General features: G+C 54.7%; 2 protein-coding genes across 2 annotated transcripts; one reads left to right on the forward strand and one right to left on the reverse strand.

Annotated features, from left to right (window-relative positions):
- The first annotated feature begins 4,652 nt into the window (after positions 1-4,652).
- On the forward strand, positions 4,653-9,871 carry MEX3A (mex-3 RNA binding family member A). Its single transcript, XM_061119854.1, has 2 exons — positions 4,653-5,106; positions 8,706-9,871. Exons 1-2 carry the CDS (start codon positions 4,653-4,655, stop codon positions 9,812-9,814), a joined length of 1,563 nt encoding a protein of 520 aa, XP_060975837.1. The 3' UTR covers positions 9,815-9,871.
- Positions 9,872-15,094: 5,223 nt separating this feature from the next.
- Positions 15,095-21,744, reverse strand: RAB25 (RAB25, member RAS oncogene family). Its single transcript, XM_061120577.1, has 5 exons — positions 21,444-21,744; positions 18,033-18,228; positions 16,544-16,737; positions 15,827-15,907; positions 15,095-15,441 (listed from the first exon to the last, which is right to left on the reverse strand). The coding sequence occupies exons 1-5, from the start codon at positions 21,484-21,486 to the stop codon at positions 15,314-15,316; spliced, it is 642 nt and encodes a 213-aa protein (XP_060976560.1). The 5' UTR covers positions 21,487-21,744; the 3' UTR covers positions 15,095-15,313.
- Between the last annotated feature and the right edge of the window lie 732 nt (positions 21,745-22,476).

Here is a 22,476-nt window from a genome sequence, read left to right on the forward strand (position 1 = left end):
AACATTGATTGAACATCTAAAATGAGCCAGACACTGTGCTAGGAACTTGGCTTATTATTTCCACTTGAAAGATGAGGAAATCGAAGAGCAGCAGTAATTGACTGCTCAAGAAGCATAACAGGGACTTCCCTGGTGGTGCAGTGGATAAGAATTCACCTGCCAATGCAGGGGACATGGGTTCGACCTCTGGTCCGTAAAGATTCCACATGCCATGGAGCATCTAAGCCCGTGTGCAGCCCCTACTGAGCCTGCACTCTTAAGCCCTCGAGCCACAACTACGGAGCCTGAGTGCTGCAATTACTGTGCTCCACAACAAGAGAAGCCACTGCAGTGAGAAGCCCGCAGACTGCAAGTAGAGTAGCCCCCACTCACTGCAACTGGAAAAAGCCCGTGTGCAGCAACGAAGACCCAGTGCAGCCAAAACCCAACAAATAAATAAAGAAGAAGCAGAACTAACAAGCAGCATGTTTGGCTCCAGAGGCCACCTCCTTCCTCTTACACCAGGATGCTTGGGATGTGCAGCTTCACTGACCACACCCTTACAGAGTTTCTGCTCTGAGCAGGGCTGTGTGCTGGACCCTGGGGGACCAGGGTGGGATACACTGACAAAGGGGAGACACACAGTCCTGTCCTCCAAGGTCCTGAAGGGGAGACACGCCGCCTCCCCACCTTTCCGGTCATAGGCAGAGCGAAGGGTGGGGAGGGGTGGGCGTAGCTATCTATTTCTAAGCAACATGTTTAAGTAAGGTCTTCAGTCCTCATGGCCATAATTCTAGATTGAGTAGGCAGGGACTTCCCTAGTGGCATAGTGGGTAAGAATCCACCTGCCAACGCAGGGGACACGGGTTTGACTCCTGGTCTGGGAAGATTCCACATCCACAGAGCAACTATGGCCATGGCCATGCTCGCGCTCTAAGACTACAAATACCAAGCCTGCGAGCTGCACCTACTGAAACCTGCTGGTGCTCCCCAACATGAGAAGTCACTGCAATGAGAAGCTTGGGCACTGCAATGAAGAGCAGCCCCCGCTTATCACAACCAGAGAGAGCCCATGAGCAGCAATGAAGATCCAGCGCAGCCCCCACCCGACCTGAAAATAATAATAATATAATAAATAGACTGGGTAGGCAGAGGGAGAAGAAAATGAGAGCTTGGCCAACGTGTCAGCGGATGAGGGGAGTCCCCTGAATAAAGGAAGCCACCCACTTCTGGAAGTGAGGAAAGAAAGAAAGTGGAAGTTTTAGTCTCTCAGTCACATCCAACTCTTTGCAACCCCATGGACTGTAGCTCGCCAGGCTTCTCTGTCCATGGACTTCTCCAGGCAAGAATACTGGAGTGGGTTGCCATTTCAAAAGTGAAGTCGCTCAGTCGTGTCCGACTCTTTGCGACCTCATGGATTGTATGTAGCTCACCAGGGTCCTCCATCCATGGGGTTCTCCAGGCAAGAACACTGGAGTAGGTTGCCATTTCCTTCTCCAGGGGATCTTCCCAACCCAGGGATTGAACCCGGGTCTCCCGCATTATAGGTAGACACTTTACCATCTAAGCCACCAAAGGACTCATCAAATAAGTTATTTAAAGGCTTCAGAATAGGGAACCCCCTGGCGGTCCACTGGTTAGGACTTGAGCTTTCACTGCCAAGGGCACAGGTTTGATCCCTAGTCAGGGAACTAAGTTCTCACAAGCCCCTCAGCCAAACAACAACAAAGCCCTCCCTCCTCAATGTGCACACCCCACCCCCTTCTGCTGCTGGGCACTCTGGCAGGTCCCCTGTAGGTGAATGTACCCCCACACAATTTGGAGGCGCACACCTCTGGTTGTACACCCGTGCCCCAGACCTAAGTGTGTTCACACACAGCCTGCCCTCCAGGTGCCAAGTGCCTCTCTTGCCTTGGATATTTGGAGTCAATGGGACCCTGAGGGTGGACCCATGGCACATGAATACACCCTGGGGGACTGATTAGTCCTTGTTGGATCAGTGAGAGGGGGTCCAGCAGGGACTGCCCCTTCCTCTACCCCCCATCCTTTAGTCCACCCCTTTGCATTCAGCAGCTGTCCCCTCCCCGCTCACATACCCTTGTTACTGTTCTTTGTTTTCCTCCCTGGCCAAATCCCCAAGGGCTTCTTTGGTCATTAACCTCCTGCTTTAGTTAGCTTAGTGGGGAGAAAAGTGGAAGCAGGGAAAATTCAGGAGTGGGTGTCTAGGGGGAATCTCATTTTAGTGGGGACAGGAAGGCTTCAACCAGCTGGTGACAAAAATGCTTGGCACACAGTCAGACCTACACAACTGTCTGCGATTTCTGACAGTGAAAAACAGTCCCCTGGTCCACGGAGCAGGAGGCATCCCCCACGGCTCCCAGGTCCCCCAACCTGGGTTCCCGGGGTAGGAGAGTGGACAAGAGCAGGGAACAGCCACTCTCAAAAGCTCTCATCTCTCCAATTCTTCCTCTCTCACTCTTGCCTAGAGGCGGGAGCACTCAATCCCACAAAAAGGTTTGTTGCTAACTTTGTTAAGTCCTTGGTCCAGAGGGCATCTCATCCCCAATTCTGGGGCCTTCCAGGGTTTCTCTGTCATGGCTTCCCTTCCCTGGATCTTCGCCCGGCAAAGCAAGAGACCCACGGTAAGCCAACTCCCATGCCCTCCTGAGATCCTCCACCCCGTCTCCCACCCTCCCCTTGGTGTGCAAATTTACTCTTTCCAAGAATCAATTTAGGGAACTGGGCTTCGCAGCTCAGCCCTCACGGCCTCACAGTGCCTGGTCTATGAGGTCATCTCCTCCGTCCTCCCATTCCCCCGCCTCCAAGCAGGACGTTACCTCACAAACTAGCTCAGATTTTTGGTTTCCAAGGCACTCCAGAAAAGAACACCCACCCATTCTTATCAAACTCTTTCGGGAAGTTCTTCTTAAAAGTCTGTCCTCAAGCCCTCAGGTTGCGGCGCCATCCTTTCTCCTCCCGGGAAAGACCCAGGCATAAAAAGAGTGACAAAAGAAATGCCAAAGCTACGGGATAAGGGGAGAAGAAAAGATTGCATTACACCCCAACTTCCACAAACTCCCCTAAAAATACCCAGCTCTCCAATTCATGGCTTAAAAACTGATTTGTACTTTCACCAAATTTCCAGAGTCAAAGGAGCTGAATCAGTGGGTTTTCAGTGCGGGGGAGGTGGGTGAGGCAAAGTGGAATGATGGTGACGGCTAAGGAACAGGGCACCCCCAAGCTAAACGGATGGCCCGGGCCTGAGGAAGTCTGGGTCTCCATTCCACCCGGTGTCTTCTTTCCTCCTTCCGTCGCACCCAAAGCTCGTGGCTCTCACCCGAAGCTGTTAACTCCTATCATGCCTTTAAGACTTCCCTGGCCGCCCCTCTCTCGGTCCCCTACCTCTCCCCACCCCTTCAGCCTCCTCACCTCATTTCCCCACAGCCCTCCCAGCTCCCCTCCACTGATCAGAAGGACGTTAACTAACTCACCTCCCAGTCGCTGCTGCTCTGATCTCCGGGACTGGGGGGAGGGAAGGGAGGAAGGGGGATGGCTTGCCGCTTGGGGAAGAGGGGACCCCGTCTTTTGCCAGGGGGTCCCACCCTCCAACCCGGCACCCCATCCCGGCCCCCCACCCCCGCCCCCCAGCGCGCAGAGCCGCGTTCTCCACGCATCGCCGCTGCGGGCTTTGTCTGCTCTGCGGAGAACCTCTGCCCGCGGCCGGGAGCCGGGATCGACTCTGGGAGAACGGGAGGGGGGAGCGGAGAGCGGAGAGGGAGCGCGGCAGGGAGGGGGAAGAGGGGAGAGAAAGCGAGAGAAAGCCGCAGTGACCCAGCCGGGACAGCTCCCCGCCCTCTCCCCCCGCCTCATTACCATAAGAAAGAGGGACCTAAGACTGGCCGGGATCGCGAAGGAGCCCGTTTTGGGAGGGGGACACACTCCATTAGCCTGTTTTCCACCCGTTCCGTTTCTGTACACTGACTCGTTTCCTCTTTAAAAATGAGGGACCTCGATCGCCTTCCCGCCCCCAGCTTCGCCTCCCAGCAGCGGGTAAAGACCGAAGGCACATCCCTATCTTCCTCGGGTCAAGGAATTCGTCCCCGCGCCCCCGAGGGCGGGAAACTACAACTCCCGGCATGCCCCGGGCGCCCCCGGCGCGCCCCCCTCCCGTCAGTTCCATGCTGCTCCATCCAGTTCATTTAAAACAAAAGAGTTTGAGCGCTGGAAGGGGCTGGGCTCTATTGGGGGCCACTGAGCGCCGCTCCTGGACTGGGGCTCGGTGCGGGAGCCTAAGGGGGGCGTCTGGACGGTGGGGTCTGGAGACTCCCGGGACCGAGGCGGGAGGGGTGGGGGCAGAGATCCCGCAGCCCCCCGCCCCCCCCCGTCACCCCCGGAGAGGAGAGGAGATCTGCTTTCTCGGTTTTGCTTCTCTATCCCCCCACCCCCACCCCGGGGGCTGGGGCGAGGGGAGTCGGGTTACAGGGTGTTTGGGGAGGGGGGCTTAGAGGGAGGGTCTATCTTTCTATCTCGCTTTCTTCCCCCCTCCCCAGTTCTTTGTTCCCCCCTCCCCACACACCCCCCTCCCCTCCTCTCCCCTCCCCTCCTCTCTCCCCTTTTCCCTTCCACCACCTCTCTCTCTCCCTCTCTCTCTCTCCCCCAGCTTTTGTTTCGCCATGCCTAGTCTAGTGGTATCTGGAATAATGGAAAGAAATGGGGGCTTTGGAGAACTAGGATGTTTCGGGGGAAGCGCTAAGGACCGAGGGCTGCTGGAAGACGAGCGCGCCCTTCAGCTGGCTCTCGATCAACTCTGCCTCCTGGGTTTGGGGGAGCCCCCCGCCCCCACGGCGGGCGAGGACGGGGGAGGTGGGGGGGGCGGCGCCCCCGCGCAGCCGGCCGCCCCCCCGCAGCCGGCCCCGCCGCCGCCGCCCGCGGCGCCCCCGGCCGCCCCGACGGCGGCCCCCGCGGCGCAGACGCCCCAGCCCCCCACCGCCCCCAAAGGGGCCAGCGACGCCAAGCTCTGCGCTCTCTACAAAGAGGCCGAGCTGCGCCTGAAGGGCAGCAGCAACACCACCGAGTGTGTACCAGTGCCCACCTCCGAGCACGTGGCAGAGATCGTGGGCAGGCAAGGTAAGCGGGCGCCGGGACCACGGAGAGGGACTGGAGTTGGGGGGCACCCCATCCCTAGCACGGAAAGTTCACTTCCTCCCTCCTTGCCCGCCTCTGGCTCAGTCCCTTCCCCACAAAGGGGGACCCGCCCCCTACCCTGATTTCGAAGTGCCTCAAAGTTCCCTGCTACCCCCCTAGTTGGAACTGTCCTCCAGATCCTTCCTTCCCTAGGGCTCTGCCCTTAGACAAAGAAATATCCTCTCTCCGAGAGAGGGAAAAGGGAGGGGGATCGGTTTTCCAATCCGGGGAGGCTGTCCGGAGGGGGTGTCCACTCGTAGCCGGAAAAACTGGCCGAATGTGTAAAAGAGTTACTCAGGAGCCCCAACTATGGCATCTGCTAGTGGTTTGGGGAGGGGGCACCCCTGGGACCCCCAGCCACCTGGAGTTACAGACTTTGGGGGAGACCTGGCCCGGGAAGGCAGACTGAGTATCTGTCTCTTTGTTGGGCTGAGTGTAGGAATGGAAGGGGGTGTGGCTCATGGGAGGGTCCCAGCCTGGGGGTGAGGTGGGGAAGGGGGGCTGCTGGGAGGAGGGAGTCCTGTGGTCACCCACACACCAAAGTTGGATGGTCTATGGGATTTTGGAAGGGGTGCCTCCAACGAAGTGCCACGTCCCGGTGTGGACCTCTTCTCCTCCCTCTCAAGCTTTTGTTCTGGGCTGGCCACGGCAAGGGGCCAGAGGCCTGGAGAGGGGTCTCTGGTAGTGAGAGAGTAGAACAGGGTGGGAAGGGGCGTGCTGAGGGGTGAGGAATCTTCACCTGGAGATTTGGTGGAGGGCATGGGTCTGGGTGTGTTGTTGGGGAGTGGGGGGGTGGGTACAGAATTAATCCAATGTAGAGTGTCTGATACCACACCCTCCTCTGCTCCAGCATCCCTGGGCGGGTGGGGGTGGGAATGTTGGTAAGGGTCCAGACTGAGCAGACGGGATCCTGGGGACCCTTCCCTCTCCCAGTTTCCCAAAGGGGAGTGTGGGGGGGGGGGCGGGATTTGGAAATTGCAAGGGGGCTGGACTGGGGAGGTGTGGGGTGGGGGAGGAGCAGGGGAGGAGCTGTCCCACAGTGGGGAACAATAGAGGAGCTGCATTCCGGCTGGGAGTGAAGGAGGAGGCCGGCTGCTGGCTGGGGAAGAGGGGAGGCAAGTCAGGGGGGCCCCTACTCCACATCACACCTCGTCTACCCAAAGTGTGGGGGGTTGGGGGGATTTTGCTGGGAGATCCAGAATGGAGGAGGGGAAGATGCCACTCCCCGGCGTAGCCCTCATCCCCCTGGGGCACCCCATCTCTTGAGATTTCTGGTTTTTAAAAGTTGGATTTCCTCTTGTTGTCAGAAACTAGGGACCCAGAGCCCTGGAATCGGGTGGGGACACTGTTATCTTTTCTTGGGTGCGGGGGTGGTCTTGGGAGGCCCCGGAATTTCATGGAGTCATTCTTTCCTCTTCTGCCTCCGCATCAGATGGGCCTGTCTCTCATAAAAGTAGGGGGATTTCTCCTATTCAGAGAAGACAAGCCTCCCCCTCACTCCTTAAGGAAATGGAAGTCCTTTCTCTTGTCTAACCTCCCTTCTCCTGCTGTAGTGTCAAGGCTGCTCTATTTGACCTCTAGGAAGGTGAAGCCAAGTGGGTCTTCCCTTCAAGAGATGCTTCTTCGGGGTTGGGAAACGTAGGACAAGATCCGCTACCAGTTCTGCATCTCTAGGCCTCTAGCTTTTCTCCTTACTTTTATACCTGGCCTGTTCTCCTCACCCCAATTCCAGTCCCCAAAGACACCTATAACAGCTCTCATGTAAGTTTAGGGACCCAAAACTTAGAGCCAGAACCCAGGTGCCTATCAGATGCCATGCAATTAGAAGTTGTAGGAGAAGGGTCTTCACTGTTCCTTCCCCCGCCCCCCGTGCCTCCCAAACAGAACAATCATTTACTGACATTAAAGCAGCAAGGATGTGGGCTTGACAACAGGTAGGACCTCTCAACTGCCAAGAGGTCTGAAGACAAAAAGGGAGGAGCAAATTCTCCTTCCTAAGGTCTCTTGAAGGTGAGGAGAGCTGCCCCCAACCCACTCTCTCCTCCCACATGCCAATCTGGTAGGTTTGGAGAAGAAGCCATCTGGAGTGGAGGAAGGAGAGGGAAAAAAAGATGAGCTCACCTCAGGCCTATGGTTGGAGGGTTAGGCAGAGTCAGAAAACTAGGACCACTGGCATTGGTTGGGGAGTGAGAAAGGGAACTGTGAATGTTTATATGGAGACGGGTATGAATGTCTAAATGTGAATGGGGGCAACAGTTGTGGGCAGGGGTGTATAGGAATGTGCTGCATGTGTCCTGGGAATGATGGGGATGGAAGAGTGGGCTGGATGAAAGGATGAAACACAGGGAATCCATGTGTATCAGGGAGAGGGGTATGTGAAAGTGTGCATTAGACTTGCACCGCAAATAACATTTAGATAAAGGTAAGCTGCATAGCGGCTCCTAGGTCCGTGTCTGTGTGTGCATGTACAAACACACACATGTAGCATGTGTGCTTTGAGGAAACATGTGAGTCTCTGAGGTTCTGTGTGAAGATAGGGGCAGGGATAGGGAATTGGAAAAGGAGGAGAGAGGTTTGTCCAGTCAGCCGTCAAGGTCCGCCACCTTTAGACTGCAGTCTGGCCATCCCAGCCTCCCTCACTTTTCTCTTTCCCTTTCTCCCTCTTTGTCTCTCTTTGTCTGGGCCATTCTCCTTTCTCTTCCTGCCTGTCTCCCCAGCCTCTCAGCTTTTACCCACTCCTTCTTCAAAGCAGGAGTATGGGTCTAGAACACCTTCTCCCCCACCCTACTCAGCCCGAGGCCCATCTTGGCTCTCCTGCCCCAGGGGACAGGGTGGCAGGAGTGTCCATGAGGTCAGGCACTGTGTCCCTCACACATCATTATCCTCCTTTCCTTCCTAAAACAGATTCTCAGACCCTTCCCGACCTCTCACACTCCATGAGTTGCTGAAAACTTGCTGTGAATTTGGGACCAGCTGAGACACTAATGGGTGGAAGGCATGGGAGCAGATGTGGGTCAGTCGTCCCAGTGTAGACTGGAAGACACTTCTAATGCACGGAGATCAAGTGAGGAGTCGACTGTAGGCTTCTGAGGCAAGATCAGGGTCAGTGACAGACTGGAGATCGCAGTTGCAGGGCAGGGCAGGTGATTGAGCGATTTGGAAGTTTGTGAGTAGCCAGAAATCAGTAGAGAAATTGGGGGAAACAGCTAATGGTTGTCGAGGAGTTAGTGAGTAGGTTAGCAGCTTGTCTGGGAAGGTCAGTGATTATTTCAGAATTTCAAAGAGTGCATGAATTTGGAGGTCCTATATGGAATTCAAGGGAAAGTTGTGACATTTTGCAGTCTGTGGTTGATAGATACATTGGATAGATTTAAGATACAGTAAGTGAATTGTTCTGGTTAGAGTTGGGGGGGGGGGGTTCCCTAAGGGTAGACAGAGGTTCCTGGTGGGCTGGGTATCAGAGTAGGAGCAGGAGCTTGTTGGCTCCAGCACAAACCTTCTTGCCTTGTGAGTTTATTTCTCTCTTCCCTTCCCTATCCCAGGCTGCAAGATTAAGGCTCTGAGGGCCAAGACCAACACCTACATCAAGACGCCCGTGCGAGGCGAGGAGCCAGTGTTCATGGTGACTGGGCGGCGGGAGGACGTGGCCACAGCCCGCCGGGAAATCATCTCAGCGGCCGAGCACTTCTCCATGATCCGCGCCTCACGCAACAAGTCGGGCGCCGCCTTTGGAGTGGCGCCTGCTCTGCCCGGCCAAGTGACAATTCGTGTGCGGGTGCCCTATCGCGTGGTGGGACTGGTGGTGGGCCCCAAGGGGGCAACCATCAAACGCATCCAGCAGCAGACCAACACGTACATTATCACGCCAAGCCGGGACCGCGACCCGGTGTTCGAGATCACCGGTGCCCCGGGGAACGTGGAGCGTGCGCGCGAGGAGATCGAAACGCACATCGCGGTCCGCACAGGCAAGATCCTCGAGTACAACAATGAAAACGACTTCCTGGCGGGGAGCCCCGACGCCGCGCTGGATAGCCGCTACTCTGAGGCCTGGCGGGTGCACCCTTCCGGCTGCAAGCCCCTCTCCACCTTCCGGCAGAACAGCTTGGGCTGCATCGGCGAGTGCGGAGTGGACTCTGGCTTTGAGGCCCCGCGCCTCGGCGAGCAGGGAGGGGACTTTGGCTATGGCGGGTACCTGTTCCCTGGCTATGGCGTGGGCAAGCAGGACGTGTACTACGGAGTGGCCGAGACTAGCCCCCCGCTCTGGGCGGGCCAGGAGAACGCCACGCCCACCTCGGTGCTCTTCTCTTCCGCCTCTTCTTCCTCCTCCTCTTCCGCCAAGGCCCGCGCTGGGCCCCCGGGAGCGCATCGCTCTCCTGCCGCCTCCGCGGGGCCCGAGCTGGCCGGACTCCCGAGACGCCCGCCGGGAGAGCCGCTCCAGGGCTTCTCTAAACTTGGGGGGGGCGGCCTGCGGAGCCCCGGCGGCGGGCGGGATTGCATGGTGTGCTTCGAGAGTGAGGTGACTGCCGCACTGGTGCCCTGCGGACACAACCTGTTCTGCATGGAGTGTGCAGTACGCATCTGTGAGAGGACGGACCCGGAGTGTCCCGTCTGCCACATCACAGCCACGCAAGCCATCCGAATATTTTCCTAAGCCCCTGGCCCCTGGCCTCCTGGGGCCGCTCACCAGGGGCCCTTCCTGGAGCTGTTTTCCACTGGGGCCTTTTGCAAATCAGTGATTTGAGGGGCAAGGTGCTTAGATACTCGTTTGCTGGGGAGGGGGGAGGGGAGGCGATGGTGGCTGGAGGGCGGGGCCGCTTTCAGAGCCTCTGGTCCCCCTGTCCTGGAAAGGTTGGGAGGGGGGCCAGGCCGGAAATTTTACTAGAGTTACAACTCTGATACCTCAACACACCCTTCAATCCGGAAGCAGCTAAGAGAAACTTGTTTTGCCAGAGGTGGCCGCTAAGGCATCCTGACTCCCTGCCCGCCCAACTCACACTACCCCTTCCTCTAGGGAGGGGACGGGGAACGGGAACGGGAGAGGGAGAATTACCATCTGTATCTAGAGGTGCTCCAACAATCCCCAAGCCTCTGGTCCTGACCTCTGACCTCCAACCACGACCCTTTAGACCCTCCACCACCTTGTATTCTGTTTGGGGATTTGTTCTGGGCTTCCAGCAGTCTGAGGGGGTTGGGGCCCTTTCAGGAGTCTGAATAGATTTTCTGAGGGGGAAGGGGAGGAAGTATGTCAATCAATAAAGGGCTCAGAACTCGCCGCTCCCCACAAAGCTGGGCTAGGGGAATCTGGAGAGGGGTGCTCCTCCGCTTTCCCTCCACTCTCTCCTCACCATCCTCCTTCCCTTTGGGTTTTCCTCTCTCCTTTGCTCTCTCCTCCAGCTCTTCTCTCTGCTTCCCCTTGCCAGCTGTCACAACCAGCCCTTGTCTTGCTCTTCCTCTTTCTTCCCTTCTCGCCTCTCCTTCCTGCTCCACCCAGCCCAGCTTTGGGGACATTATCCCCCTGGGGAGAGGCAGAGGGAAAAAACATTTTGATGGTCCCCTCAGTTCCTCTTTGTCATTCGGAGGCCCACTTTTCTCCTCCTCCAAAGAAACACCTCAAATTCTTGATAGAATGTATCCCTGTTCTCAGTGAATATTTGAAGAGGGGACTAATACTGGGGTACATAAAGGGTCAAACCTCCACCTTTATCATCTTTGGGCATTACATTTAGGGAGCAGTTTGGGGGCTGGATTTTCTGGTGGTGGGAGGGGGTGAGCCAGGGTAGTGTGTCTGCTCTTGGGGAGCAGGAGAGGCAGGAAGAGAGGCTGCTGGAGGGAGGGAGGGTTCCTCCTCCCTTGCAGTGCCCCATTCCCTGCGCCCCTCTCTGGACCTGACCTGAACCCTTGTTAACAAATTAATCATGAAGTCTCTTGTCTCACTCACTGAGGAGAGACCTTGTCTTCAGAGGGGTCACTCCAGAGCCAAGCAGGATTGGGGTGCAGCCGGGCCTGTTCTAAGAATCATGTATTATTATAGGCCTTGCATGCCCCTTTGCTGCCTCCCTACTGCTCACTTGGGGCAGTCACCAGCCTCCCACCCTCCTGGTTCCGCTGGCCGGGCTAGGAGGGGATGGGGGATGGGAGTCCCCCGGGGATCCTAGGAGATTCTTGTATATAGTAGGGTGGGACTGTTCTAAGTGATCTCTGAGCCTTGAGGCTCAGGAGTCCCATTCTTCCTGGATGGAGAGGGGGTGCAGGGATGGGGGCACAGAGGGGATTTCCTCCTCTCCTTCCTCCTGTTGTGAATTAACTCACCTCTCCTCAGCCTTCCCCTCCAGACCACCAGCCAGGGAGGGGAGCGGAAGGAGGTCACAGCCAGGAAAACTGGCCTGTGACAACTTCCCTCCTTCCCGCCAATGTGAGCCATCCTGAGATGTCTGTACATTAGAAACCAAACCAAATGGGCACCCCTCGGTCGCCGAGGGGGGGTGGGGGGGTGGGAAGATGGGATGTCTGTCTGTCGATCCCCTCCCCCCTCCACCTACCCACAAAGGCGGAAGACTGTTACGCTAGGGGGCTCGGAAAATACAATCCCACTCTTACTGATTGAGCCAAACCTAGAAACCAACGCAAAACACAGTGAGAGACAAAATAGAGGAGAGAAAGAGAGCATGAGAGGGAGCGAGATAGGCAACCAACACAGGAGAGAAAACAAAAATAGAAAAAAAAAAAGCAGTTCTTTATAATTTAATATTCTATTTTAATAAAGGCATTTATTACCGTATAAATGTAGCAAAGAACCTGGGCTAATATGAAAAAAAAAAAAGACTTTTTATTAGGTAATTTATTATATGAAAAGGATATTTTATTTTATGATAAAGTGATCCTTAAAAAAATAAAAAAACTTTAGAAGGTTTAGAATATATGTAGGGAAAGAAGAAGAAAAAAAAATACATTTGTATTCAGAGTTAAATCTTAAAAAAGTGTTTTTAATATATGTTCTGGTTTACGTTCCTTTTTTCCCCCACATTTTTTTGGGGAGGAATGTCGTTTGCTTTTCCGGGGGAGCATCCTGGGATGGCTTGTGGAGACAGGGGCTAGGGGAACCTGGTCCCTCTGGGGCCCTGCAAGTAGATTGGATTTCACCCCCATGGCTCCCCCTCCCTCTCCCCCTCCCCTTTGGGGGAGCCGGCAGAGCCACACAAAGAAAGGGATTAAGGAGAAAGGAAGAAGCAGTAGGACTGAGGATCCTGGGGTGTCCCCCCACTCGCTTCCCCTGTCCAGTCCCAGGGGCAAGTAAGGTGGGGAAGTCCAGAACTGAGGCCTAGCAGGCCTATGGGAACCCTCAGAGAGGTGTGAGATTTAAGAGAGATAGTTTTTTGTTTGTTTTTTTTTTTAACCAAAAATGAGAGAGAAGAAAAACCGAGGGGTTTAAAAGAAAAGAATACTACAAAATAATAATAATTAATAATAATAATAATTCAAATTTATTTCATATAATCCTAGAGACAAAGAGAAAGAATTACTAGTTACTTAGTAGACGATATTCAGATAGCTTAAAGTTTAGTAGCATTGAGGGCCCCTGGGTCCAGTAGAATGTATAAAAGTCATAATGAAAAGGAAAATAGAGGAGGGAAGTGGCTGAGTCCACCCTGAGCCCCCCCCACCCCATCTTCAGATATCAGGGTGGAGCAGGTTGCTAGTTATGGTTGGGAGCTTCCTTCCAGTCTGCTGGGGTTGATTCTAAGAATCCTTGGATTTTTAAATTATAGGACAAATAGATGAGGGGCTCAGTTCCCAGGGTCTTTGAAAGCATGAACACTGATCATTTCAACCAGAGGAGGGCTGGGCTAGGGACAGCTGAGGTGGGAAAGCATGGTTGGCTCCCTGTCTCTGGGCAGCCCTTATTCCAAACATGTCCTCTTGGGGCTTTCTGAGAGGAGGAAGACTGCCCAGCTTTAACCCTCTAGGGACAACTTCTCCCAGGCTTAACTGAGGAAGTCCTTCCTGAAGTATAACTGCAATCCACTCTACCTCTGATTAATTCAAGAGCCTGGTAGGTCATTCCACCAACAGACACACACACACACTTCTTACTTTCTCAGAGCTTCAAGGGGACTGGAGGGTATCTGTCCCCCATTCTTATTCCTACCCAATATTCACTTAGCTTCTGACCTCCATGGCAGCAGGTAGAAGAATGATCTCAATAATCAGTCTCCTTTAAAGCTGCACTGTGCTTTACAAATTTGCAGAAGTGCTCTATTATCTCTTAGATACCAGGGACTTGCCATCCACTGGGGTGGAATGGAGATACTGTCCTTGAAGGCCTGGGAGAACTGGCCCCTAAGGGTACAAACTCAGGGGGTGCAGCAGGGACTTTGGGTGACCCCTACCCTAACCATCTGTTTTAGTTCACCGCCATCTGTAAGAGTTCAGATAGAGGTCATCTGCTGTACCCTGACCCTCCCCACAGAAGGCTGGGGAGCTTGGCTTTTGCTTGTGAGAAATCAACTCGTTTTTTAAGCACTTGCCTTCTACCAACCCCAGCTTGTAATCAGGTTGGTCCCCCCACCCTCGCGCCTGTCCAAGGGGGTGTAGAGGCCTCTTGACTCTTGGCAAGAAGTTCCATGACCCTAATGACTCTGTCATGCCCCTCCCTGGCCCTAGACCCCAAACATATCTCCTCCCCAATTTACTCTTCTCACCCCACCCAGGGACAGACTTTTCCCCTGCTCTTTTTGTCCTAGGAACCCCGCTAGTTTGGGAAGGTAGCGTCTGGGTTGGGGAGGGCTTCCTCTTCCCTGCTCGAGGGTGCGGGTGGGGTAGGGTGGGTGGGGGGAGACAGCCCTGGGGCAGGGGGAATGGTCTCTCCACTGTAGAAGTAGAGTAGGATTGTGGTCAGACTTAATTTGAGGCATCTAGTGAAGACACGTTACAAGTCCACCAGGAAAACCATTTCAAAAGCAAAATAAAGGCGGGAAACAAAACGGACCCATGAATAATCAAGTCAAAGTGATGTTGCACAAAATGCAGAGAAACCAAGAAGGGGGAGGGTTAATGTATTAAATGTGCTATTAAGAACTTAATTTTATTAAAAGTATTATTACTTAAGGCTCAGGCTGCTTTCTTGACACGCTGGTCGGAACCACCTGAGGGTGAGTGGGGTTTTCTTTAATGTCAGTCCGGGCGACCTTGCTCACCTTGCATGAAGTGGATGGCTCCTTATCTGTCTGCTCTCCACAGCTCCCTACTTGGGTCTGCAAGTGCTCAACCCCTCTTTTCTCTCCATTTACCTCCTTCTGTTCCTTGGGGCATCAGGGGACCTCATTCGACCCTGCCTTGCAGAACAGGAGAAGGCTAGGCAGGTCCACCTAGACCTTGCCTGGAAAGCCAGCTTCTGAACTTGGAGAAAGGGCAGAGCTGAGAGCTTGACCCTCTCATCAATCCGCACCAGATTCAACCCATCCCTACACACCACATCTTCTCTTCAGGGTCAAGCAGAAACCTGGATGGAAGACAGGCCTTCCACCTCCCAGGCTTAAAATCCTTTCCCCAGCACACACAGACTGGGCTGGCCCTGACTCCCCCTTTACTTAAACATCTCCCCCTGCCTCCTCCCCTCACCCCTGGCATTGGAGTGACCTCAGCTCTTGGCACCAGGGCCCAGGGCACCAGATGGTACCCGCTGATGGTTTCCTTTGTCTCTCCTTCCAGATACCCCCTCTCTGCCATGCTGTCCTCCCTCTTCCACCTGCCCTGGGGGTTGGCAGAGGGAAGGGCGGGCACCTCCCACCCCCTTGGCACTGTCCCCAGACCACAAGACTCCAGAGACAGCTGGCCCTGGGGGGCAGTGAATATGGTGGGGAGGATGAGGGGAGGGGAAGGGGAACAAGGACTCAGAGGAGGGCCCAGAGATGCAGGAGAGGCAGCAGGATGGTCAGGGTTGATATAAAACACAGCTTTATTGGAGGGCCGTAGTCTGTGAGGGGGGTGACCGATAATGGAGGTCTGGGGGTGGGGAGGGCCACATTAAGACCTTAGAGCTCTGCAGGGCTGTGAACAGGGACTGGCCACTCTGACATCTGGACCAACAGGGCAGAGAAAGCTCCTGGAGCTGGGCAGGGCTGGGGGGGCGCCGGAACACAGTGGGGGCAGGTCAGAGGCTGATGCAACAGGCCCTCTTCTCCCCAGGACCCAGCTCCTGCCCAGCCGGGCCAGTGCCCAGGGTAACGGCATTGGTCCGGGTGTTGTTCTGCTTCTGCCTGGACACCTTGGCAAAGATCTCTGTGAGGGCAGAGGGCAGTGATCAGGTCAGACGAAGATTAGGAGCCCACCCTCCCCATGTACACTCTGCGTGCCCCTTTCTGAACACTGGGGGTTTTGCTGGAAGGAAGAGGAGTTTGGGCACCTGGGTCCCATCTACTTACGTGGGTGGAGCGGGACTAAGACTCAGCTCCCTGGGAGTGTGGTCTCCTGGTTCTTTCCCTAAGCTCCAGCTGACAGGGGTGGGGGTGTATGAGGGAGGCTCTGAGGAGGCTGGGGGGGCCCTCAGAGGGGATGAGGAATCGGCTGGCGTGGCTGAGGGCTGGGTGTCTACGTTCCTCCCACTGCCCGCGGAAGCCTCAGGGGTGGGATGGCGGTGCCTGCTGAATGGAGGCAGGGACTCTACCTTTGAGGACAGTTTCAAAGGCCAGCTCAACATTGGTGGAGTCCAGGGCCGAGGTCTCCAAGAAGAGCAGCCCATTGTTTTCTGACAGAAAGGAAACACACCATTAGTTGTGAAGGGTCAAGACAATAATATTTACTTCACGTTTTACCATGCACGTTTGTTACACGCTAAACCCTTGGCATGTGTAGCTCATTTAAACCTTAAAACAAACTGGAAGGTAGGTTGGAATACTATTCCTTTCTTTTAGAAGAGGAAACTGTAGCCTAAAAACAGAGAGAACGAACAAAGAACTTGCTTTGTGTCCCACATCTAGTCACTCACCAAGAGATGTGGGCTAGGCCATGGGACCCCACAGCCTACACCCTCACTGTCTCCTGCTGCCTCTAAACCCCAGAAAGCTGCTGGGGAGTGTGACAGGAGACAGTCAAGGGAAGCCCATCTGCCACACTTAGGATCTCTGAGCATGGCAGTGTGGGCTGCCTTAAAACCAACTAGGAATACTTACCCATAAAGACAGGGCAAATGGGGCGGGACATAACGGGGGACACAGGGTCACTGAGGGGAAGGGCTAGGAGATTCTGAGGCCGACAGAATGGAGGTAGGGGGACCCTGGGCAGGAAGTGCAGGCCCGAGCCCTACAGTGGGAGTGGGGGCTGGGATTGATTACATTGGCAGAGCAGCCGGAGGGGACCAGGCTGGGATGTGGTGGGCTCTCACCAGCAAACATGCGGGCTTCCTCAGTGGGCACCTCCCGGGACTGGCTGAGGTCACTTTTGTTACCAACAAGCATGACGACGATTGTGGCCTCAGCATGGTCGTAGAGCTCCTTCAGCCAGCGCTCCACCACGGCATAAGTCTGGTGCTTGGTTAGGTCAAACACCAGGAGGGCCCCCACAGCACCACGATAGTACCTGGGTGGGGGTCAGTGGGTGGACAGAGGCAAGGTCAGGGCCATTAAGCCTAACCTCAGAGCAGAGCTCTCAGGCCAAAAGCCAGAGATGAGCACCAGAGACAGGGAAATATGAAGATTACAGTCCAGAGACCCAAACCACACAGGGCAGCCCAGAGCTCCCATGTCTGATGCTGAAAGCCCTCCAAGGATACTGGTCTTGGAGTCTCTGAAGACTCACCTCCCTTCTCCAAAACCACTGGCTCCCTCCTCCCTCCTAACCCCTCTGTGGCCTCTGGTCTTTGTTCTGATGTTAGCCACAGCTATCCACGGATGTATACCAGGGCTCTGGTCAAACTAGCTTCCTGGATGCCCAACACCCCAAATGTCCCTCACATAGCTCCTTGACCCCCAGCGCTTCTCTCTCATGGCCATCATTCTAGAACTAGCTGAATCTCCCTGATCATCTGAGGCACCCTTACTAAGCATCCAGTCTCACTCTTGGAAGTTTGATAGCACTTCTTCAGACTGGTGGTATAAAATTATTCCCATTGTATCGATGAGTCAGCTGAGGCTTGTAAGAGTCAAGTGACCAGTCCAAGAGTGATGAATATGTATAAACAAAGCCACAAAGCCCCCAGCTCCTGCTTCCTGCCCCCTTGCAGGTGCTGCCCCCCACCCACCCACACCCACACACCCCCCCACACACACACATGCACAAGCACACACACCACCTTTGGCTGACACTGCCTGGGAGACGCTCTATGTCCAGTATCAAGAGGCTTATGTTCCTCTGTGTCCTCTGAGGTTTGTGAAATGTGGTTATGGGGTCCAGCCTTTCACCTTGCAGTTAGATAGTGAAGGTTGCCAAGTGCAAAGCACTGCAGAAGTGAGGGGGGGTGCTCTTGATCCTAGAGTATGTCCCCATCACAGCTGCACCCCAGTCTCACCTGCTTGAGACACAAACTTCTTATATCTAAAGAGGGATTAATGATAGCACCTTATTCCTGGGGCATTTGGAGGAGTACATAAAATGCCCAATGTAAAGTGTCTTGTACCTTCCCTGGCACATAGTAAAGACAAGTAAGTGGTGGTGGTGACTCTTGTTTTCAGTCCCAGCAGTCAGTATCATTGCTTCCTGTCTCAGACTGTTCGTAGCTCAGAGTACTCGTGTCTTCTCACCTGAGCCCCGTGGTCCCATTCAGGGAACTCCCTGCTGAGGTTCCTTGCCTCCTCTTCCTCCACTTCTCCTCCAGTGGTATACCCTGACTTCCCCAGCACCCCAGCACCCCAGTACATCCCCAGCCCGGGGCTCACGCCGACGTGATGGCTCGGTACCGCTCCAGGCCAGCCGTGTCCCAGATCTGGGCCTTGATAGCAGCGGTGCCCAGCATGACAGTGCGGGTGGAGAACTCAACCCCGATGGTGGTGCGGCTGTCGTGGCTGAACTCATTGCGAGTGAATCGGGACAGCAGGTTGGTCTTCCCCACTCCTGACTCGCCGATCAGCACCACTGGAGGGGTGGAGAGATAAGGACTGAACTTGGAGGGTCTGCCCATCAGAAAAGACTCAGAAAACTAAGGAGGGGGTCAGGCCTCCTGGCAGAGCCATGCATGCATGCCCAGTCGCGTCCTACTCTTTGCGACCCCATAGGCTGTGGACCACCAGGCTCCTCTGTCCATGGGATTCTCCAGACAAGAGTATTGGAGTGGGTTGCCATGTCCTCCTCCAGGGGATCTTCCCGATCCAGGGATCTAACCTGCATCTCTTAAGTCTCCTGCATTGGCAGGCGGGTTCTTTACCACTAGTGCCACGGGAAACCTGGCAGAGACAAGGGTCTCCAACTCTACATGATGCACCCACCCTGGGGCAGAAGGGATGAGAGCCTGAAGCAGGCTGAGGGGCTTCAAGGGTTCTAGGCCTGGCCTGTTGCAAAATGGCGGCAGAATCAGCCCATGAATTTGGTGAGAGAGTGATGTCTATGGGCTGTCTGTGGATAGTGGCGTTCAAGGGTTGTGAGGCAACAGGGAGGGTAAGGGGTCTGTGGGGAGGGTGCACATTTCTAGGCAAGAGAATATGAGAACATGTGCGTGTTTCTATGTAAACAAGCTGGAAGGAGAAGTGGGCAGTTTGTGTGTGTTTGTGAGGGGAGCAGAGGTGGAATAGCAATATGGGTGAGGAGAAAGTTTGGCAGCTGATACATCTGGGGGTGGGGGAAAGGTATGGGGGTATGTGTGCAAGAAATTAGGATCCCATTATCCCTAAGAAGGGGCAGTCTCGTATGCTTAAGACCATGGAACTGGATGTGGGACCAGTTATGCATGCCTTCAGCAACTTACTATTCTCTTTCTTATGAAAAAAATGGGAATAACAATTTTATCTATGAGTTGCTGCAAGAAGTTAAACAAGATATTGCCCTGGATATAGTGAGTGTGCAAAACTGTTACTGTTATTGCCGTTGGTGAAAAGTGAAAGCGTTTGTCACTCAGTCTTTGTGACCCCATGGACTGTACCTTGCCAGGCTCCTCTGTCCATGGGATTCTCCAGGCAAGAATACTAGAGTGGGTAGCTATGCCCTCCTCCAGTGGGTCTTCCTGACCCAAGGATAGAACCTGGGTCTCCTGTGTCTCCTACATTGCAGGTGGATTCTTCACCCACCGAGCCGCCTGGGAAGCCCATTGTTGTTGGTAGGCTGGTGCTTTTATCTTTAGGTTTTCACAGACAAGGATACACCAGAGGAGCCAGGAAGAGCCTTTGGGTTGAGGGGCAGGATCCAGGGCCGAGCCTTACGCACTGTGAGTGAGCTGCTATTGCTGCTATGAGTGAGCTAGGGGCTGGCATTAAAATGTAGGGGCTGATGTTAAATATAAGCCATAATCCACTGGCCCAGAGCTACCCAGGGTGGTTCTGGAAAGGCAGGCTGGTGCCCCAGGACTGGGCACTGCATAATCTGGGTACTGGTCCCCACTCAGCCTCTGACTAGCTATGTGACGATGAACAAGTGGCTCATCTTTTCTGGGTCCCAGTTTCCCTGTTTATAAAATCTACAAAACTCACTCCAACTTCAAAAATTCCTTATTTGTGTAGGGTAGGGAAGAGCTGGGAGCTGTGTGGATGTGTGTAGGTAAGAGGATTTATGGACATGTGTGTGTGTGTGTGTGTCTGCTATTGGGAACCGCATCCCCATCGCATCCCTCCCACTAGGTGGACTCTGAGCCAGGGCTTTGGAGTCAAACACTTGGGTTTGAGTACTGACTGGGTGACCCTTTGAAACTATTTGTTCTGTGTCTCATCCTCTGAAAAATGGAGATACTAATGGTTCACGTTTATTGAGCACCTACAGTATGCCCGGTACCCTCCTGAACGTCTGAACTCATTTACTCCTCACAACAATGCCACAAGGCAAGTACCACTATTAGGCTCACCCCATGTTTACAGGGGGTGGGCGTTCAATGGCCAGCGTGGTAAACGGGAGCTGTGCTGCCCACAGGAGCCTTCCAGGGAGGACTTGCCCCCTGCTGCAGGGAGTGCAGGCAGCACCCAGCCTTCAGCTGTTGTTCCTTCAGCATCTGCTTCTGATGTCGAGGCGGCCTCACCCAGGCTCATGCCTTTCCCTGGCAGCCGCACCCAGTGCCTTGGCAAGGACAGGGGAAACCCAGAGCTGCTTGCCCTTGGTCTAGGCTTTGTGTTCCTGCCTTGCAGTGTGACTTCTCCCTCTGCCCGATCCTGTGTCCTCCCTCTTCCTTTCACTGCTGTTGAGCCACAATAAACAGCTCACACCCCAAATGTCTCTGGGTCTGCTTCTAATGACCCTAAATTGCAGTAACTTGTAAGTGGCGGGGCTGAGATCTGAACTCAGTATTGCCCCATACTGAGGGGTCTACTGTGACCCCTCACCCTGTCTCCCTTCCTGGGAAAAATGCTGGGAGTACAGGTTTCCCAAGCCCTGGTCTCCTGAGAGTCCCAGCTCAAGTGAGGGCAGGGCTGAGGCTGGGAGGGTGGAGTGGCTGGACAGGGAATCATAGTGATGCCAGTCCACCCTGCCCTGAAGGAGGTGTGGAGGTGGGGGTAGGGAACACTAGACTGGCTAAACACAGGGGCAAGATAAAGGAGCTGGAAAGATACATGCAAACTTCCAGGGATAGCCTGGTTAAACCCAGTTCCTGGTATTTGAGCCCAGGGGGTCTGCCAAGGGACAGACCGACAAGGCTACAGTGCTGGGAGTTCTCCAGATTCTATTAGACCCTGGTCCCAATTCATATCTTCCCTGTGTCTTCCTCCAGCCCTGTGATGGCATAGATCTTCCCATCTCTCCTTTCCTGTACAGCTGCCCAGAAAGGCGACTTTCTTCCTCTTAAGTCTGCTTGTCCCTCCTTCTCAGGAGGAAATCCTCTCTGAAGTCTGACCTCCATTGCTAGTGCTGCAGTGGCTAATTCTTCCTGGGGACTGGGGCTTCCATTAGGAATGGGGCAGAAGAGCCTGACTTGCACCATTAAGGAGTGATCAACATTATTTACTTCCCTAGAGCATTCTGGCCGCTCCAGGACTTTTGCTCCTGTAAACAGACCCTCCCCCACTCCTTAAGCTTTCTTTCGGATCTGAAGGAATGATGAGCCCTGGGAGGGGGCCCTGCTAATTGATTCAAAAACAGGAAGGAGCCCTCTGGCTCTGTGGTTCTCTGCCTCCGTCTCTCCGGTGTTCCTCTTTCTTTATGGACCCCAGACTCACCCTTGAAGACAAAGTTATAATCTTCCTCGGCTCTGTTCCCCATCTTGGCTCCGCATGGAGGGCACAAGTGTCTTCGAGGGCAGAGGTGAAGGGTCTACGCGTTGGCTCAATGCCCTCAACCCTCAGCTCTCAAGACACCTGGATCCGCCCTTCCTCTCATTGAGAGTAGAGACTTCTGCAGTGAGAGGGATCAAGGGCCAACTTTAGGCTAGCCAGGGCCTAGGGAGCCTCAGTTCTGGCAGGTGGCAGAGCTGTTAGGAATCTGAGAGGACGGAAGCTGAGAACAGGAAGAGTGAGCGGCCGGAGACCGAGGGCCCAGGTGGGTGGAGAGATGATGACGTCAGACAGGTTAGACAGGTTGGGTGTCTGCTCTCAGCCTGGGCTCTTGCAAGCAGGTGAGCAGGCTCAAGGGAGTGACGGGCAGCTAGGACAGGGACAGGACCCTCGGAGAGCCAGCTGAGGGCTAAATGTGCGTTGCTAGGCTCCTGGGACCTGTGGCTAGGGGGGCCCGGCCACTAGTGAGTGAGAAATAGTCCCTCAGGGAGCAAGAAACTACACAGCCTTCTGCTATTCCCTGGAGCCTAGTAGGATAGGAAACTGGGGGCACCAGAGGAAGGGCTGTGGGGGGAAGGGCTGGGGTCACCCCACTGCAGGGCAGAGCTCTGGGAGGGGCATCTTGGATGCAGCAACTTCTGCCCCTCCCTGACAGCCCAGGACGTGGGATGGGCGGTTTCTCAACCTGGGTGGAGCTGGGCCTTGCAACCTACCAGCTTCCCTGGGATGAGTCCCTTCCTACAGCACTGGGAAAGATCCAGCCTTGCTCCAAGGACACCGGATCAGGGGGAGACCTGGGGCAGAAACAGCCAGGTGCAGGGATGGGTCTGACTGTTGGGCCAGGACTTCTTAATTTTTTCTACTCTTTCCCCAGGACCTGAAGCTTCAGGGCAGATACATTCTGTGTGCAAAGGACTTCCTGATCTGGAGAGGGGTCTGCGTAAGCTTGTGAATGCCCAGAGAAGAGGGAAGGGGTGGC

This window comes from Dama dama, chromosome 20 (genome assembly GCF_033118175.1).
Source record: "Dama dama isolate Ldn47 chromosome 20, ASM3311817v1, whole genome shotgun sequence".
Classification (NCBI taxonomy): Eukaryota; Metazoa; Chordata; class Mammalia; order Artiodactyla; family Cervidae; genus Dama; species Dama dama.

What these genes read in the sequence shown, in the direction of transcription:
- MEX3A (XM_061119854.1), top strand. Translation starts at nt 4,653, where the DNA reads ATGCCTAGTCTAGTGGTATCTGGAATAATGGAAAGAAATGGGGGCTTT. An exon ending in AGAGATCGTGGGCAGGCAAG is followed by an intron (nt 5,107 to 8,705) that starts GTAAGCGGGCGC and finishes TCCCTATCCCAG; the next exon opens with GCTGCAAGATTAAGGCTCTG.
- RAB25 (XM_061120577.1), bottom strand. Translation starts at nt 21,486, where the DNA reads ATGGGGAACAGAGCCGAGGAAGATTATAACTTTGTCTTCAAGG. An exon ending in GGAAGCCCGCATGTTTGCTG is followed by an intron (nt 15,908 to 16,543) that starts GTGAGAGCCCAC and finishes CCTTTCTGTCAG; the next exon opens with AAAACAATGGGCTGCTCTTC. An exon ending in CTTTGAAACTGTCCTCAAAG is followed by an intron (nt 15,442 to 15,826) that starts GTAGAGTCCCTG and finishes CTGCCCTCACAG; the next exon opens with AGATCTTTGCCAAGGTGTCC.